Source organism: Fusarium pseudograminearum, chromosome 3 (assembly GCF_000303195.2).
Source record: "Fusarium pseudograminearum CS3096 chromosome 3, whole genome shotgun sequence".
In the NCBI taxonomy this organism is placed as follows: domain Eukaryota; kingdom Fungi; phylum Ascomycota; class Sordariomycetes; order Hypocreales; family Nectriaceae; genus Fusarium; species Fusarium pseudograminearum.
Genome location: NC_031953.1, coordinates 1,421,021 through 1,440,636, shown reverse-complemented (window position 1 = coordinate 1,440,636; position 19,616 = coordinate 1,421,021). Strand labels below are relative to the sequence as shown.

General features: G+C 47.5%; 2 protein-coding genes across 2 annotated transcripts, besides 7 other annotated features; both read left to right on the top strand.

The window, feature by feature from the left end:
* Nucleotides 1-922: 922 nt before the first annotated feature.
* Nucleotides 923-957: a microsatellite.
* A 1,272-nt stretch (nucleotides 958-2,229) lies between these two features.
* Nucleotides 2,230-2,256: a microsatellite.
* Nucleotides 2,257-4,520: 2,264 nt separating this feature from the next.
* Nucleotides 4,521-4,545: a microsatellite.
* A 1,107-nt stretch (nucleotides 4,546-5,652) lies between these two features.
* Nucleotides 5,653-5,676: a microsatellite.
* A 2,777-nt stretch (nucleotides 5,677-8,453) lies between these two features.
* Nucleotides 8,454-9,847, top strand: FPSE_10906 (uncharacterized protein; the record flags this gene model as incomplete). The annotated part of the gene is made up of 2 exons (XM_009264023.1): nucleotides 8,454-8,527; nucleotides 9,730-9,847. 2 exons carry the CDS (start codon nucleotides 8,454-8,456, stop codon nucleotides 9,845-9,847), a joined length of 192 nt encoding a protein of 63 aa, XP_009262298.1.
* Nucleotides 8,814-8,833: a microsatellite.
* A 198-nt stretch (nucleotides 9,848-10,045) lies between the features above and the next one.
* Nucleotides 10,046-10,069: a microsatellite.
* An 839-nt stretch (nucleotides 10,070-10,908) lies between these two features.
* Nucleotides 10,909-11,376, top strand: FPSE_10907 (uncharacterized protein; the record flags this gene model as incomplete). Its single annotated transcript, XM_009264024.1, has 1 exon — nucleotides 10,909-11,376. One exon carries the CDS (start codon nucleotides 10,909-10,911, stop codon nucleotides 11,374-11,376), a length of 468 nt encoding a protein of 155 aa, XP_009262299.1.
* Nucleotides 11,377-16,577: 5,201 nt separating this feature from the next.
* Nucleotides 16,578-16,602: a microsatellite.
* Nucleotides 16,603-19,616: the final 3,014 nt, after the last annotated feature.

The following is a 19,616-nucleotide window of genomic DNA, read 5'->3' as shown; positions in this document are numbered from 1 at the left end:
CCCCCCCCCCCGCAACCCAACGTCCGTAGGTACACCAAAATAATAACGACAAGTCTCATTCTCTCCAACAATCAACCAAATGTCCAAAGTTCCCCACGTCAAGAGGCGTAGCACAAGAGTCTGGGGTGGCTCAGAGGTGATTGGCTTACGTCCTCAAACTGTTGCGTACAAATAAATGCAACCGCGTGGCGATCTCAGCTGCCAGAGGTGCTGCATCGGTTCTGTCCTGTCCTGCAAATGAAGGTCATCGTGAAGACTGACAGCCAGCAGTGACAGACTCACAGGCAACCACATTCTCCTTGAAACTCCTACAACAGAAGGAGCAAACTTGATGCAATGCAACAATATCCCGATTTCGATTCGCCCCCTTCACAATCACCAGTCTCTCTGCCGTAGTCTCGCCACGCACGGCTGTTTATGTCTCGTCCTAGAGGCTCATGTTCTAGTGCAACCTGACAAGTCTCTTCTAGGACTTGTGCCGTACAGACAAAAGACATTCGCCTCGTAGCCTACGAATGAGGTATCTCGTCTTTTCAGTCTCTTTTTGAGCCGCCAGCATCCGACCCCAAGCCGTCTTGGCTCTTTGCCTCTCCTTTGCCTCCAAGCGAGGCGGCCGAAAAGGGATCTTCGATGGTCCCGACGTAGGCCTTGTCGATTGTGTGTATGTACCGTTACGCTGGGGGTTTCAAAGGTGACGGACGCTTGAACGAAACCCTTGGAGCGCTCATGATGGCCTGCTTGAGTTGTGTGCAACCCCCCATGTCCTAATTGTCCACTCAGCGCAACCACGGGCATTGCACGGCAAGGTCGAATAAACCCCCTGATAAGACATGACGGCAGGCTTACTTTTGTACAAAAGCGTGCAGCTGCAGCAGTCTGATAGGAATTCGACCCCAGGCGTTGGTTGGTCTTTGTATTTGGTCAGGACAGGACAGGACGGGACGGGACAGAACAAGAGCAGGCATCGCACAGACGTGAAGTCGGAGATATGCTCGAGCATGGAAACATATTTTTGTTTGTCAAAAGTCGGTCGAGTGGCCAATACTGCCATCCCTTCTTTGATGATGCCCCTCGCAAGAACCTTCACTTGAAGAATGTATGCTGAGAAAGGAAATAGAAGTTGTTCCAGAGGCTACCTATTTCAGAATACCATTTCGAATCTGACTGTGCCACTACGTAACTGTACAGCAGAGGCCATAAGAATGCCCATCCCTGCTGGTTGCAGCAGAACCTGCAGTAGAGGCAGCGTGGCAGGATGGGCCCTGACAAAGTACAAAGTGACAAGCTCCTTGATGCAAATTTGCGCCTAGCCCAGCCGAGTTTTTGGTTCAACAAAAACCCCGGTTCGACAAAAGATACGAGTGTACATGAAAGAATGCGGGGGAACGCAACGTTGAATGTGATCTGTCAGATCTGCCTTTTACTAGCAGTAAGCAAGACAGGGCACGATGCGACGCAACGCAACGCTTCAAGTTAGAGCCTAGACCACCAAGCCACCATCAGTCAAAGACAATGCATACAAGGGCGAGGTAATAAAAAAAGGAACTTTTCTGAAGGGCAAAAAACAGCCGTTTTTCTGAAAGCCCTGGAGTCCCTGCTCTGGAATGTCTCTGAAAAAACGTGTCTGCATTGGAAACACTAAACGGCAATGCAAGGGATGATGCCCGCCCGTCCTGCAAGTGCGAATTGATATGATAGGTCGAATTGGTAATGAGCAGTTCCTCATCTCGCTTGTCCAGCGAAGTTGGAGACTCGAATCCGCAACGCCAGGTAGCATCAGCATAACATGCGGCTCGCTGCAGGACCAGACATGTCAACCCCAGACTTGACGTGAGAATTGCACATTGTAATAGGAATAGTTAGATTGTAAAAGTAGAAACACCGGCCGAGGTTTGTCTTTGGACTTGACTTCGGGGTCTTTGCCTGCCGCCGGAGCGAAAAGTATGGGATGCTACGCTATGGGGATATAACACGGCAGGCCATGTCAGGGGTTTGGAACTGCAAATCTATCAGCATGCAACCTTGGCAGCCGTTATCAGAATGAATGTCACTGATAGAATTGATAAGAGTGCCTGCCGTGGGGAAGACCGTTGTGAGTCGAGACGAGTGAGCCTTGTGGATGACATGCGAACAGACATACGCCTTTGGACTTTTGCTCCGTTCCGTGTCTCTCTTTCACAATCACTAACTCAAACACTTTGAAACTTGTTCTGGACGATTCTCATGACTCAAGCCAAGCCAAGTCAAGCCAAGCCAGATCAGCCCTTGCTTGAGAGCTCATGTCATTATCAGCAGACACAGTCAGACCCGGAGGAACCACGCGCAAAAGAAAGGAGCATATCGCTTCCACAAAACCGGGAATCGATTGATCGAGAGTAAAAAACTTTTCAATAACCAGAGAAAACTTTTCCATTAATACCCAAGTAATAACGAAAGAAAATCTTGGTTATGGTCAGGTAACCAACAAGAAGCTCTTTTTGGCCCATGCGACCAATCCTCGAATGACACGGCACTTGAGGGCGCGTGTCATGAACCAATCAGAACAACATGCACACGCACACCCCCCTATAAATTGCAACTTCCAGCGGGAAGAGCGGGCGGGTTTTTAGTCGGACTCGGACCTGAGCGACTGCTAAATAAATCAAGGTCCAAGGATGATCCAAAAGTCAATCAAGGACAGGGACAAGGCAAGAAAGGGTCACGTTTGAAAAATAAATAGTGAAGAAAAAAAAGGAAGAAAAAAAGACAGAGATCCACCTCTTACAGTCACAGTCACAGTCACAGTCAGAGACTAATAGTAAATCAGTCACCTCAAACAAGTGATTGACAGGCACGCGTCAGCATGCGAAACGTGCTGATGAATGACTTGATCAGTCCCAAAACAAGTTCAGGTCATCAAGAGATCAGATCGGCGAATGGAAGTCATCCATAATTACTAAGCTGGAGTCGTTGTGTCAACTATTGTCACAGTCACGATATAAATCGGGGATAATTCAAGCAACAAAGAGACTCTCATTGATGAGACAAGAGTGACGCAATTGTTCCTGAACAAACAGTCACAATGGTGTAACTTATCATTGAGGGAACAGCAAAAAAACTTTCCCAGGTCCCCAGTAAAACTCTCCACTCCAGTGGAATTCCATCTCATTGCACAACCCAATCTCACGATGGCATCAGCTCACAAGGAGGTCCGGGCTGAGCCTCAAGCCCAAGGACAGAGCAGGATAGGCCCAAGCGAAAGGGGAACAGAGAAGAAGAAAAAAGTTCAAGCAATGTCGTCATGCGAACAATCGGTCGATCTGGTTATCCTAATCCCCCAATTCCAGTGGAGATGAAGCTTGGCATTCTCGGACAAAGGACACCTTGACATTTTGGGTTAAGCTTTGTCTAGCAACAGAAGCAAGCAAAAAAAGGACGAAACTGTGGGCAAAAAGCAATCAATCAGCCAACCACGAAAGGTACCATAACTATCAAGAAGAGATGAGCTAAAGCGGGAATCCAGTAGTCAGTTACAGAGACTGTGAGAACACCAATGAAGGCTCCCTCTAGATTTAAAGCCTTGGACTTTAGAGCCTTAGTCGTGGTGTGCCGTTAGACAGCAAGCTGCCGCTCTAACCTTGGAAAGGCAAGGTAGCGAGCGATAGGGTGTTGCAGATCATGCCCAACTTGGCAGAAGTCTCTGTCCAAGCTATTCCTGTCATCCCGGTCCCCTATCCTATCTGTCAGGGAACCCGATGCCTTATTATTAAGTGCAGGCAACTCTGGGGATATCTCTTGGCACAGTCCGATGGATGCCATCAAAAGGCTAACAATACCCGTAGAAGGATCAGATGTCCAGCTAGGCTTCTGAGACACGGGACGGGGGCAACTCAGGAGACTGGAAAATTTTCGGAGCATATTAGAAAAAGAAGGAATCAATCTAAGGTTCAATCTCAGTTGCTGTCAGATCATTATGGCTATTCGACGAATGAGATGGCTTACCTGGTCATTTTTTTCATTCTACCCTTGGTGCACGAGGTCACCATCAACCACACAATCATACCACACCACTCAAACACACCACCACCTTGAAGAACCGGGTCTTATCGCACAATTCCAGGATGCGGCTGGCTGTTTTGAGCCTGCACTGCAAGTCTGTTGGTTGCCTCTTTTAAAGCCCGCAATATTGACATGCATGAGAGATTTCGGAGTAGCACCCGACCAGACCCTTTCCAAGGTTGATGCTGCAAGGCACAGATTGTACGTAGAGCAGAGAGTCGGTATCTGCTTCCTCGGCACAAAGTCTGTAACAGGAACCGACTCAAGCCGACGCTGGAATCGGCAGATGAATGATAATAAAAACTGGTTCAACAAGCCGTCGGGATAACCTTATCCAGGCGATGAATGAATAGTAATCTTGTGTGTGTTATATTGGGCTTCTTAAACAACCGACATTGCCCTAGCCTCCTGTCCAAGCTCTCGCACTCTCTTGAACCCTTACCCTTACCCTTGACCTTGACGATGCGCTGCCGCCGTCTGCGGCGGTGCGGTGCGGTGCGGTACGGTTGCTCTCGCGTCATCCTAGGCGAGCGATCTGTGAAGTTAGTCGTTTCTTTTTCGTAGATCGAGTCCTGTAGCGCTGTATCAGTCACTTGCCCGACAATCTTAGCGTCGAGACCAGTGGAATTGTTCTTCCACTTGATGAATCCCATTGAAGGGACATTTATCTGCTATAACCTGCTTTTTTAAGCTAGATAGGCAGTTGGCCGGGCTGGACCACGATCCTATCTTTACTTGAGAAAGGCCACCATCAGGCTAGGCACGGACTTGGACTTATCCGTCCTGCTCTTCAAAATAGGGGCTTGTAGGCTGGTAGGCTGGCAAGCGAAGCTAGAGGCTTCTTGGTCAAGCTGGTCAGCCTGGTCAGCCTGATCAGAGGGTGAGGTGATCAGTGATCCCACCAGAAATGGCAGATCACGCCTAATCCTGAGATGTTTCCCTCAGGTGAAGCCCATTAATCCCTGTGGCAGTTCGAACACCCTCAGCTGAGATGGTTCGTCCCCTATTCCGGTGATGTGCTGCACTTTTTTTTTACTCGACTTGACGATGTGACTCTGCATGTCTTGGTTCGAAATGGTTGGACAGAGGTTGTAGTTGAGGCTGCGCATTCTTTTCATTTTTGGAAACAATAAACGCCACAGACTCGACTGGGAAAGACATTGCTGACATGTTCGTGTGGTAATCTCGTTTGGGAATTATTGAAGCTATGGACCGGGGTTATCTATGGACGAATTGATCATCAGTATTACATCTTTTCGGATATTGGCTTCCACGGGATGGGTTGGCAGATCCGTGTGACATTGACAATACAACTCACAGAGATTTATCATACACCAAAGATTATATCTGCTGCTGCACAGACTACCTAATCAGCAGAAACGGCCAGGAAGGAGTCGGAGTCGCCTTGAACTTGTTCATACATCCGGTACACGATCCAAGATTTGAACCCTTCAGCGCCGAAATCTTTTCGAGTTAGTGGAGAGAGCTCCCCCCAGCTCCCGCGTGGCCAGTGGTATCGAGCCCTGTCCCCTGTAAATATACTCAGCAGTAACAAGTTAGCGTATGTTCTTGGGCCGGCTGTCAGGGATGTGTAAGCAGAGCCTACGTCAAAGCCGACGACGACGACGACGACGATGAGAGGCTCCCACGATAATGGTTTAACGATTCTCGGCGTTGACGATGAACCAGGGGAAAATCCTCATCGGTCCAGACTCCATATTCAACTTGCAGCGAAAATAGAGTTCAGGGCCTGGCAGGGGATTACCTGAGCGGCTTCAACCGCAGCCGTAGAAAGGACGATACTTCCTATCTCGTCACTTTCTCCGACGAGCTAAACCAACTGAACGATGGGAAATCGTGGGGGGAGTTTTTGGGCCCTCTCTTCTCGGTTGTCTATCTTATCAAGAACAAGAATACAGGCACATTTTACTATGCGCTATATCTTTTACTGATGATAGTGCTGCGGGCGTTGAATCTCCATCTGGAGAAGCCGTCATGACTGATGTAACCCGAGCTATCTTTCAATCAATGAATCAATTTAACTGAGCTACCCCCTAACTGCGTGGAGAAGTATACTGACTAATAATTAAATTAGTTTCATCCAACCGGCGCCATACAAGTGGAATTGAAGTGATTAATGACTCCGTCTCCGATCCTGACTCTCAAACTTCATATTGATTCATTCATTCATGCCCGATCGTCAACGCGCTGGAGACAAGACGCGTTGCAAGATCAGCATTCGGCTGTTGTGTGAAGTTTTGATTTGATCATGAATTGCCGCAGGACTCCTCATTAGAACGCAATGCATAATGAATTAGACTTTCGGGCGAATAGACCTAAATTGTTAATCGATATGGGCATCAATAGACAATTTAAAAAAACCTCATGGATTAATTGGTAGAAAAAACTTGGTTTGAGGGGAATACTTTTGAGGCCCTATTGCCATGGAAAAGCCGAATGAAACCCCGTCTGAGTGCCGCGATATGCCGAGTGAAAACCTGATGATTGGCAAATTCTAATTAATATGCCCACTGTCTTTCATGAGATTGGTTATCTTGAACAAATTGCGTTTCATTGCGTCTTCAGTCTCAGTATCAGCATCATCGGACTACCTACCGAGGGTTGATATTGCTCAGTGGGGATTTATACTGTCTGCCCGAGACATGCCTAGATAAGATTAGACAAATTAACAAGAGATAGATATTTCAGAGAGTGCGGGAATATGCGAGCTATCACCGAACTGATTATGCATGTTCGCTAGTGAAGAATCCGGGGAAGTATGTGGTATCAGCAGCTCGTTAGGCCTACCTAGTAATAGCATGGGACAGGAGTTACTGTAATAAGCGATCATTCTCTTCATCAGCGCCTGGCTATGCACCCCAGAGAGAAACAGAGAGTGTTGACCCGCTGCATTGTACTGGGAGTACGGCATCAAAGGGCGTGCTACTTGCACACGATGCGACCTTGTTGTTTTCAAAAAGAGGTTGGAATATGTGGTCAGGCGGCAGTATCAGGACCGGGGACGCACTTGGATGGAGGTTACAGATCAACACCAACAAGTGATTCGTCGTGAAGACCCCCCGGTCCCTTGCCCGGTCCCCGCCCCCAGACGCAGTCTTGATCAGAAATGGAATGGTTTTGTAGAGCTGCGCAGCGACAGGATCAGCACTGCATTCCGCTGTTTATTGCTGGTTACTACTAGTTGATGGTGATCACGATACAGGCGCGGCCACTTTTTTTCTTTGCAAATCAATCCTCCGACTGACATGACAGGATAGTGCAATTCCCCGGTGAGAACCTGGGGTAAAGAGATGTTCAATGCGCAACCTGCTAGTTTGACTCATGGAGGCCCGTTCATGTCATCGACGCTTCAACTGACACAAGCGCTAGTTATTCCAGGAGATGAGACGTGATGGAAAGAGGGGTCATGATGGACAATGCTCCCAAAGTAAAGAGTCTAGTAACTGGAGATAGTACTTGGTTGTAAGCGGGGTTTGCAGCAAGAGAACCAAGTACCTGGTTGGTCTCTTATTCATCAATGGGCACTGCTGCTGTGTGATCTTCCAATATCTCCTACACACTCTGCTCTGAGTGACATTCAACTGGAGGCGATTCATGTGCTATGGGTGAGACAATGAGCTGCGCTGCACGATAACCGCTCGGGCAATTTATGTGAACGAGAAGGGAAAAAGCAAAGAAAACAGAAGAAAGTAAGCCTTGATGAGATCAATATGCATCAGAATGTGGCTTGTGGCGATGAGATGAAGAATTTTTTGATCTTGACTGCAGAATCTACAACCATGAATGCGAATCCAGGGTCCAGGTATGTTCCTGAAGGGTGGTTGATCTCCCACTGGTGATCCTGTGTTTGGGTTGGGTTGGTTCCAAACACTGACACCACCATCAAGTAAAAGTCAACTAAACTATTGCTTGGTGGCGAACATAGGCGCATGCGCGGATTGCGATTGTGGTTGAGATGTTTTTGGGTCTGGGTCTACTGCAACCCAACAGTTGAACGGTGTTGGCTTAGTTCAGTTGAGAGACTTTGTGGTTTCAGCAACGGTCGCCTCCTCAAGGTTCCTAATGCGCTTGAGTTAATTTAGTTATATGAAGGCGAAAAATAAAACAAAACTTTGTGACAAGTGAGCGAAAACCGAAGGATTGTGGTGAGGAGCTTGATGGTCATTGGCTTGTTGGCTATCAAGGTGTGATGGGTCTAGCGCATCCTTTTGATAGTGGCAGAGCGGCAGTCGAAACTGGTTATTGCTGCAGATAATACTGTGCAGTAGACATACGGTACGGTGCAGCGCATCCAAGTGCAGTAGAGCCATCCGTAAACCCGGTAGAGGGCTCTGAATGGTTTGATACAGCAGTTGGATGAGCACATTATCCGAACGGCAACACGACTGTGAAAGATGGCGTCACTTGCTGTCGCGATGAGCGTTTCGAGCGTCTCACAAACTTCGATTGCGCGTCTGCTTCGGCAAAAGTAAGTCTAGACCTATGGGCCATAGCTATGGCGTCAACAGACAGCTAGATCCGAGAGTCAGGTGGTTTATTGTTGTGTCATGTTGGAGGATGTTGTGCCTTGATGATGATACTGAGCGGCAAAGGATATGAGATAAGTACAGTACTATTCTCAATTTGATGTGCAATGCACAGGAACCAGGATTGTCACCTTTAAGGAAACAAAGATATGGCACAATGGTGTTATCAATGGGTGTCCTTTCCCTAGTCTGTTTCTTAATTTGGTCCCTTGGAATATCTATGCCCTTTGTGCTGTGCTGTGCTGTGCAACTAACTGCATGTAATCGGATACAATTGTTTTGTGATAACCAAAAGAATTCTCCTATTTCCGGCAGTATATCGGAGAGTAACTACTCCGTATCTGTTGGAGGGTATGCTGATCCTGACCCTGAACCTCCTGAACCTGACCGACCTGAACGGAGCATTAAACTGAAGCACGTTGTTGAAATCAATGGTTATTTTGCGTGCTCAAAGTGGAGAACAAAAGTGAAGTAGTAGCCAAAAGTTGAAATAAAGGTGGAGAGCGAATGGAGATGGAGACGGACGGCAGACAGGGATGTGGGGAAGGGGAAGCGCTGATAGGCGCTATGCCCTGAAGAGACTAGAACTGGAAGGCACTAAGCTCGTTGCGTTGCTCTTGCGGGCGCACATTGAAGTCATGCTTCTGCCTCAGGCTCCGACCTTTCCAGCCCGTCCGTCCCATTCCTGTGGGCCAAGCAATGGTCCGTTAAGCAGATTGCGCTACGCCGCAGCGCTGAGTTACAGCAGTTACAGTAGCAGTATCCTGCAGCTCAGCGCAGACGCAGCTTACATTATTACAGAGGGCGAAAGCACAGAAGCCTCGCCTGTAACCTGCAACACCCCTCCAAGGCGACTCGATGCAATCTCACAATCAAGCCATTGACCATTCAACGAGCGGGGAGGGGCCTCCATCACCAGGCCAGGTCAAGAAGCAACCTTAACTGAATGCCAGCAACAAATTCCCATAAGACAAACAGAATCTACGATGCCAAATCTCGAATGGCCTCACCTCACACCACGGAGAGTCGATGAGATGCACACATCCTCTGATCTTTGCGGGGAGGGGGGCACTTGGGGCACTCCGACACCTCGAGCAGGCGGGCAGAACCGTGCAGAATTGCACGGTGGCTAACGGAAAACCAGAGGTCAACAGCCCATTGCCCACCTCCGGTGTCGCTATCCTCTGCCCAGGCTGCGAAAAATCTCGGCTGATGCCTCTGCGGTGGGATCCGGGGACCCTCTCAAGGTCCCCATCTCATAACCCATCTGAGTCACCTCATCGAGCTTGCGATATAGGTGATTGTTCTCGTGGACATGGACATGAACCGGCCGTAATGCAAAGTCATTGAATTTTTTTTCGGCTATCCGTCGCAATCTCGTACAGTAATAGCGTTGGCCAGGATGGGATAGAGGAAAAGAACAAAACACGGCTTGGCTTGGTCAGGGCTCAGGCGCAGCACAGTTCAGTTCAGTTCAGTTCAGTCAGCCAAGTAAAAGAAGTGCAGCGCAGTGCAATACCAGCCGTACCAGCCAGCAAAAATCACACGCCTGTGTCTGGTGTTTGAATGTCTTGGTTGGGTCCTTTGTCGTGGAGGCTTGTCTTGTCTTGTCCTGTCCTCTGCCCTGCAACAGACTCTCAGTTTGGGTACGTCCCTGAAGAGCAGCGAAAGCTCACTGAGATGCAAACTCCACTTGCCAATGCCCATCCTAGCACTCCCTCCTCCTCATCCTCCTCCTCTCCAACACTCCCTGTGTCTGGGAGGTGTGAGACGCCCTGGTGTGGTGTGCACACCACACACCCAGTTGAAACGAGCTCAACCCACGCCCGGCGGGCGTCCCATCACTGAACGATGTGGACTAATTTTTCTCAGCATGAAGCAGTACGTACCCAAGCTAACCTCTGTCTGCAGGGCATTGAGAGCGGCAAGGCGCCCCCACCAAAGTCCAACACTCCACTGATACGTACTCTCTCTTGGTGGAGCAGAGGTGTGCCTTGGTACCCTCCTCCACGAATTCCTAGCAAGTGTACCTCTAGCGCAATCCTGGTCGTGCAACTGATCATCGACCAAGGCTGTGCCTGGGCCACTGACCAAGAATATACATAACCCTCCCCCTCGAACCTCTCAACTCAGATCTCCTTCACCATCATCTTGACTCTTTCACTTACGATCCTTCAATTGCTCTCTCTACTATACCAAACTATTACAATACTTTACTCGATAATACTTGAACACAAAGGAGTACAAGACATCACCTTCTTGGGTTAACCCCTTCAACACTACCTTCTACCACACTCACACAACCACACACATCACCGCAGCCATGGACTTCGATTCTTGGGCTCACTCTTTCTGCCTTGCCTGCGACAAGCAAGTGCAATCATCTTCTGACGCCTACTGCTCCGAGTCTTGCAGACTGGCCGACTTCGAGAAGACATCAACAACCAGCTCTCAAGCCAGCTCGCCCGGCCTCACTTCTCCCTCCTGCCAATGGTCATCATCGAAGTCCTCTAGCTCGGGCTTCTACCTCTCCCCCGCCTACGATTTCTCCAACGCAAAGCCATACGGATCAAGACACATGAGCCAACCCACCTTCAAGCCCTATGGCGCTGAGTCGACTGCCAACCACCGATCTCTCACTCCCTCCAGCTCCCACAGCAGCCTGTGCTCCATGCAGAGCACCTCAACAACAGGAGAGCAAAGTCAACTGTCAGACAAGGCGAGGAAGGAACTCCGAGCGTACGCCGTGTCCTTTGACAGCGTGAGGACTCAGCGACGACGATCCTACTAAGCACTTCGCTACCATGCCACTACAACACGACATCATACACACGAAATAACACCTAAAAACATATTACCACGCAACTCATTCAACACCTACACAACTTATTCAACAACTCATACATCAATACGACACATCAACTCAACTCACACCCCAACGCCTTTTTCTTTCTTTATCTCATCATCAAAGAATCTATTCTGTACCAAAGAAGGGCATTATACCGGAGCACTGCATTAAAAAAAAGTTTGTTTTAACATGGATCCATGACGATTTCTTTTCATCTCAACCAACCTTTTATGGATGGGGATCATTTGGGCCGGTTTCTTTGTCCATCGGGGTTCACGGATATGAACCCCAAGCAAGAAGGATATCTTGTACCAAATACAGGGCGGATCGATATCACATGAAGTTTCAGAGCATGGATTACGGGAGCACGGGAGGTTTTCATGATACCGGGATACGACGGCTGGGGACATTTGGGACAGGCGTACAGGACCGACCAGGCAAGAAGCCGGTCGATGGATTATTCTATTGGGAGGTATTTGGCGGTTTTGACTACGGGTCAACTGGGCATCGACAGGAACTGCGGGAAGACTGCGCTACACTGCACAGCATAGCACATGATTGGATACCATAGCATACTATAGCCAAAGAGATCTTTTTTCGTTCTCCCTCCAAACCAAGCAAGCCAAGTTTCTTTCGTCTTGAAATGTGAAATCTGCATAAATTCTAGGTGTTTCTATTTAGTCTGTCTTGTTCTGCTCTGTCTCTGAGCTGTCACTGTCCCTTGTCACCCTTTGTCTCGAAGGGCATAACCTACCATTGGGTATGCTTGAGCCTTCTTACATACCAAGTGGGGTTGTTTGCTTTTTATCGGGGGATTTTCAACCAAGCGGACAGTCACCGCCAGGCCGCTCGACTGGGATAGGCAGGCCAAAAATAATGCATCGACTTTTTTTTCGGCCGTCTTTTGCATTTTTCGGATCCACGTACACACAGATATGCATCTCTCTCACTCTCTCAGACTAGCTAACAGGGAGACCTCAAGCAGACGACGGCACAAATCCCAGCGATGCTCTTTTTTGCATGATTTCAAGCTAAACTGATGTGCTTCAGGAGCGGTAAGGATTAAAAATGGTCTATGAGTTCACGACTTGTGAGTTCCGGACCGGTCTACAACAAGGGTGGAGTGGACAGCTTAATAGACAGAATTGGATTCACGATAGGATGAATTACGACTTGTCTGTCAATTTGAAATGCTCTTTTCAGCTCCGTTCCCCAGACTTGAAGCCTGGCCAACAGGGCTAGGCTGCTTGCTGTGAGCCATACTTGTAGTGGTCAGCTCCGATCTCCGGCGGCTACTAACACAAGTTCAGATCCAACAGGATGGATGGGCACGAGTCCTGACAAGAAGAATGGAGACGTCGATTGACTACCTGACTAAGAAAATAGAATTTGAAACAAGTAATAACAATGACATTTTGGTCAAAAGTATCCTCGTGATTCAATTCAATCTTGTTTTTTTACTTTGCTCTTGGCCGATAACGGGGGAGCTTTGTCTTTTTGTTGCCCTTTGTCTAAACCGAGATTCGCAACTTTGTGCTGTAATTGTATAACTCTTTGTGTATGTACTTGTGCCTGTGCCTGTGTCTGTGTCATACGGGTCTTAAAAATGCCAGTCAAACAGAGACTTTGTTAGACAGATGGTCGTTGAGTAGAACCAAGGTTGGTACCCGAAACGTGTGCTGTCTCTCTACCGTTGATCCGTTTACGTTTTTTTATGCTTCCACCGCCTTTACACAGCAAAGAAAAGAGTCACATACGTAGCGTGTAGTACCCGATAGTATCCATCTCTTGCCATGGTATACCGAAGGAAGGCATTGACAATGTTGTAAGCCATTAGTCGGCGTCAAACTCTATGTGTATCCGCTTGTTTCTTTGGTGGTATGTGCTTTGTTTAGTGGTTCAGGTCATCGTTAACTTTTGCCCCCTTCGCCTCGTGCACCCCTTGATAGGGATACGGGAGCAAATATTGGACTCATGGTGTAAAAGCTTCTTCGGTTCACTCATCCGTCAGTCAGACTCAGACTTGGTTAACGGTGACACTGGAGCATGCAAGTAGGGACGGTTGGGTCCCCTTTCACGCCCCTCTGTGGATGTTAATAATCGAAATTTCAGTCAATGCACATACGACATGACAAGAATACTCGGGCATCGCCTATACAGAGTGGAGGTGGAAAGCCCCAGTATCATTTTTGTCGGTATCGTCTGAATGCTCGATTTATTTCTTCCATGTTCCGTGCTGTATCCGTAACCGCAAACAAGATTTTTCTTCTTAGCCTCACCCGAAAACCTGGTAGCTAAAAAAGGTACAGGGACCCATCAAGCAAAGGGGTCAGTGGATTGGATTGGTCTCTTGTGTCTGAACGTCATGCGGGCCGTAACTTTGTAGTCTGTAGTTGAGACGATCGTCTACTAGGTAAGGTAAGGTGGACTATTGACTGTGGCCTGCCAGCGCATCCGCTTCATTCTTGTTTCCATGTTATCATCGGCGATGCTCAACTGAATTGGATGATCTGAGCTAACAAGATGGTTTCGCACGTGTCTGAGGTGAAAATTTCAAGAGTGGATGTTTTTTTTGGTGGGTGAGAGAGAGCTTGACTTTTGGCGATTATCAGATCAGGGGACCTTGAAATTCTTTTCCGGGGCCTTTTTCTTCCTTTGCATTGACAAGTAGAATTTTTCATCTCTGTTGTTGGAACCATTCCAAGGTTTTGACATGGTGATGGAGTCACTGGGCGTGTAAAGGACCCAACCAGATATTGAGCAAGGGCATATCTCATCTCTCTCTGCCTTCCAACCAAAAGTGAGATGGCGCATAACGTACATACAATCCCTACAAGAAAAAGGTTCAATGTCGGGAAAAGTACGTACCTAGACACGGAATTGTCGACCGAGATCTACATCATTCCCATCGGCAGGGCCCGGCCATCGTGAGCTTTTGGACGTGGAGTTTTTGTCAATGTACGTAGCCAAGACCAGCCCAGTTTTCTTGGTCTCTGAGAAAAAATGATTAATTAATTACTACATAATGAAATCACTGCCAGATCTGTAGCTGTGTTCTTTGGGGATCGATCGTACGCTAGGCACAAAACAGATGCATATACATGTACGATTATCTGCCCATTTTTTTACCCTCTGACATCCGAAACTGAGCGGGTATCCGAACTGTACTGTAATATCACTCCGTATAGAAAACATGGGATGATGTTGAGATGGGCTGTTTGCCCTCTCCATCGGCAGACGGATCCTCTCCGTTCCGCCTCGCCTCGCTTCGACCGGCAGTGAAACCCCAGGATTCCGGTTCTACCTTTTTTTGCATTTTGCTTTGCATTGTTTTGCATCAGGATCCAAGTGCATTGCAAGAGCAATAAAGTGGATTCGTGGCTTGTTTCGGGACTATGGGGTTATGTTATGCTTCACCAGCTACAAATCTCGTTGAGGGATGTTCCTAGATAAGGCTGTTTCGTTTGGCTTACGAGTTCACTTTTTTGAGTTCTATCGATCGATCGTCTTTTTTTAGTAGATGTTTCACTAACAAATCTTCTTTTCTCGTCCTTGTTTTAGTTGTTATGTATGATGTATATCCACTACTAACCTACGACCTACGTGGCAACCTCTATGTCTCTATCATACCATACCCAAACCCAAACCCTGTAACTAACTGTCTTGTCCCTGGAAGCAGATGAAAAAGGGGAAAGAAAACTTGTTCTAATTGATCGGCGGGGACGGCCCGGAGGTTGCGTTACGCTGTGAATGGAATGGTTGTTGTGCTTCCGGAAGCTCACCTTGAACCTCCCCTCCTCTTCCATTTGGTAGCATGGACCGCTGGGTGACGTCGGCGCTGCCCACGACCCATGTTGTTATTACCGCTTACTTATGATTCTTGCCTTGGTTCAAGGAACAAGTTTTGGAACTTCCCTGATCCTTGACAAAGAGAAAGAGAGAGAGAGAGTCGAATTGAGTTGATTTGAGTTTGAACTCAGTTTCGGCCTGACCCGCCACGAATATCCTGGATACATAATTGATGGACAAAGAATTGTGCATTGTGAATTGGATACAGGGTTACAATTATCCATGGTGGCTTTTGGTTGTATCAAGGCACGGCATTTGCACTCGCTGTAACATGCTCATCAATGTCTCCAGTAATTGCTTTTATTTCTCAACACCTGTTTAAACCAATTGGATTGAAAAGAATGACATGACCCCCACTGCCGGGTGTCAGTTCGGTAATTGGATTCTGAGGCTCTTACATGTCTCGACTTGAGAGGCTGGCTGAACTTGTCCGATCAATCATGTATCATTGAAAGGTGAAATATGCTGGAAACAAAACAATGGGCAGACCTTTCTCATTGCTATTCTCAATGTAATCATTCCAAAGGACCACTCTTCCTCTATTGATGTATCACCAAGAAAAAAGTTTTCTCTCTCTCTTATTTATGCTAATTAAAATGTCTTCCGGTTCGTCGCTTGTGATCCGGTTCCTGTTGTGTTACTCGAGAGAGGGAGGTAGGACAAAGGCAAAGGCAGGGCGGTTGTGATACCTGGACACCCATTCATCCATGCGAGTGCTGTGAAACGTAGTACGAGTACACATGCCTCTGGCCAAAATAGGATATTACACACATATGTAGGTACATACATGCGGACAGACAGTAATATTCATCAGCCAGCCTCTTTATCTCTTACAAAGGAGGGCGTAGTCAACTCGACGAGTCGGATTGAGTGTCTAGCCATCCTTGAATATCCCTTTATATGCCGCACATTGTTGCGGCATATAATACTGCCATGTACTGTATGGATGATATGATGTATCCATGCTCAGCAATTGACGGGTCGGATCTTGTCCCTGTGGTGTGGTTACACCACGTGGAATCCTACCCTCCACAACCGACTGCGGCTCAAAGGCCGAATGGACCTCTGATATTGACTGATACAACCGCATTCAACCAGATTGATGCCTTATTGTTGTTGTTGTTCTCAGCGCTGATTTGATCGTCATCTTTTACTTCGATAGGCTCTCGCTTTGACACATACAAAGGCCGTTTCAGAAGGGTGCATCGCCCGTTTATGCCGAGCAGGCACTCACTGCACTTTGAACACAAGTTCCCTCGTATTGTATCTACGTACTATACCTATTTTCTGACTCCTACATACATACGTACGTACATACATCACCGGCTATTCACGATGTCTCTGCACCGCCCAGTAACGGAAGAATCGGCTATTATGGGTTAATCCGTCTGACACCGTTTTCATTCGTATCGACAATAATAGCTTTTTTTTTACTTCTTTTACCAAGACCAATTGCCTCATCTGTGATGATCATGATGCGTTGTCTTACCTCTCTCCTTACGCCATTTGCATGGCGCTCCAATCAAGCACCAAATTCCATCATTTTGGAATTTCTGACACTATTACGGTTATCTCGCCTACAGGAGGCAATACAAGGCTTCCTGCTATGAGATCAACCCCCCCTCCAAAGGGGTGTAACACATGGACATGAGCGCCCTTTGGGGGTCAAAGGTCAGCCATGTCTCTAAGAGCAAATGTTCCACTGCGTTCGCGACTTTAAGCCACGAATTCCACTTGCTGTTTGTTCTATCCAATTCGTTAGGCTGGGTAGCGTTGAAGTTAGTGTCTTGTCGTCCACAGAGCTGGGAATTGATAGTCAGTCAGCCCAGCACGTCAGCCCAGAAATACTTGTCTCGCTGGACTTGTTCTACGTAGAAAGAGCCCCGAAACATGCGCAAGCCTCAAACTAGCCGGTTCATCCGAGAGTGATGGTTCTTTATTGATTAGGCTTGGTAGGAGTACCTAGGCATTGCACAAGATTCAATGGCGATACGCCTTGTGTTGGTAGATCACGTTGCACTTGCAGGCTCAGGAACCTAACTTGGTGTATCTTGAGAGCTGGTATCTCGAGCATGAACATGAACATAAACATGGCTATAGGCAATGCATGATGCTTATCTCGCTCTCTCCCTGCGAAAAAGAAAATATTGATCGCACATGTGGCTGGCTTAAAACACGTCTGGAATGGGTTAAAGCCACAAATCCCTTATCTTTGTTCTCAGCTCAGTCAATCATCGAGATTCTGGAGCTTCGAGAAACTTTGTGGAACAACAAGATTTTATTAGGTTAGGGAGGGTTGAATGAAGGGATGCCTATGTCTATGTTTGCTGCAAACGTAAGGAATCTTGTTACCTTGTTATCTCCGCCTCATACTGATGATTTCTTTTATTATTTTCTTTTTTAAACGTCTTGTCTCTCGGACCTGTACCCGCTCTCTTTCTTTGTCTTGGGAGTTTCCAGGCTGTGTAACGCGAGCATCTCAGGACCAGCAACCGGAGGAGGCAGCCGGTAACATCAAGGGACTCAAGGCGATTGGGTGTGTTTCTGATTTTCCTTTCTTGTTCCTCTGCATGAGAAAGATATCCCATGTCAAGGACTGGATCTCGGAAGCGCCTACTGAATCAGACGGTAACTGTCAAAAGAGAAAAGAAGTGTCGGCTCAACTGAGACAGGTTCATCATCTCTCAGTGATTGTCCGACTATTGACGACAATAACCGATGACTGACCCAAGAGCCAAGACCAAGACATTAAAGTAGACCTGACTAACCAAAGAGCTTTCCCCAGCTCCTGTTCCCCGCGCCGGACCGGTCGACCCCGAATTTGCGGAGTCTTTTACATGATGTCCACGGATGAAGACGGCATCGTTTTTTGTAATTACTACACTTTGTGTTGCAAAGAGGCAAATTGAGGCGTCTCTAGATCCAGACCCAACGGCCTCATTTTCTTCTTAGTTTGGTTGATTCATTCACATCCCGGGTGGTGGATAGCTTCATACGAAAACTCCCTCCCAGAATCGGGCATAGATTCAGTGTTCCTGGCGAGAAGAGGCTTTTGGCTTTTGGCTCAAGACTCACTAGCAGGTCCTTAATTCTTCACAATGTCGACATTGGAGGGTCACATCCGCATTCAGCGCGGCCAAACAGACTTTGGCCTTTCCCTCTTGGAATAACGATGAGGGACCGGCTGCCGCGGGGAGGGCTTCGTAAGCTCCAAACCTTGAAACAATCAACCACTCAGTGACCTTGGAGGCTTTTTAGTACTGTAGTGGGAGGCGAAAAGGCCAACAAAGAAAGAGCCAGGAGAAAGTAGAGCATTGAAAGTGATAAACTTAAACCCAAACCAGACGGTTCCTCCGGTTCTCCTCACCTCCATCTCAGTGTTTCCCCCTGGCACCAAAATTTCTCTAGTAAGACGTTGGCAACGATCTTCAAAAAGCTTGGCTTCTTGTGTAAAAAAAGAGTGGACGCGTGCAGGATCTGGGGGATGGGGGAGGGATCTAGAGTTTGAACTACTGTTCGATATCCCGAGAGAGATCTTGCCCTTGCCCTTGCTTTTGTTATCAACTTGTTTGCTTTGCTTTGCCGTGCCTGGAATGAAAATTTTCTCTCTCCAGGGATGTCCGAAATTACTCCTAGTGTGATGAAACCATCGAGGCTGATGATATCCGTGTGAGGGATCCATTGGTGTAGGTCTGTTTACACTTGGCTCTCAAAGAAATCAACCCCTGTACGAAAATTCTTCTCAGCCCGTCAGTTGTCAGTTGGGGTTTTGACAGCGACAGTTTTAGCGAGTTTATTATTATCAATGTCCCGTCAGTTTGGTACGTACCCGTATTTTAGCAGCTCAGCTTACATGTCTTTTCTCAGTAAAGATTGACGAAGAAGTAAACGTACCGACATGACATTATCGCCATTGTCCCGTCATTGAGATGCATGTCTGAGCACATCTTTTTGTTTGTATCCAGTGAGATAGGCTCTTGTCCTCTTGTGCAGGATCTCTATGATACATTGATATGGCAGGGGGGTTACAGTAAGGCTGTCAGCCTGTCAGACAGATTCTGTTCGGGTATCGGTATTGCATTCAGGGTTCAGCTCAGGCACAGCCAAGATACACACCACAGGGATGCACAATCTGGTTTGTTTGTTTTCAGGTCAAAACTGCCCAACATGAACATGAATCAACCCAACAGTGAATGACAGCTATGCCTGACTCTTTGGCTTGTCTTTAGGTAATAAACTAGCCATGTTGCCACTGAAATGTGTTGTAGTGAAGTTTCTGCACTTGTGCGGCGTAGTCTGTGTGTGTTTTGTGCCATCGTCAAATTCCGCTTTCG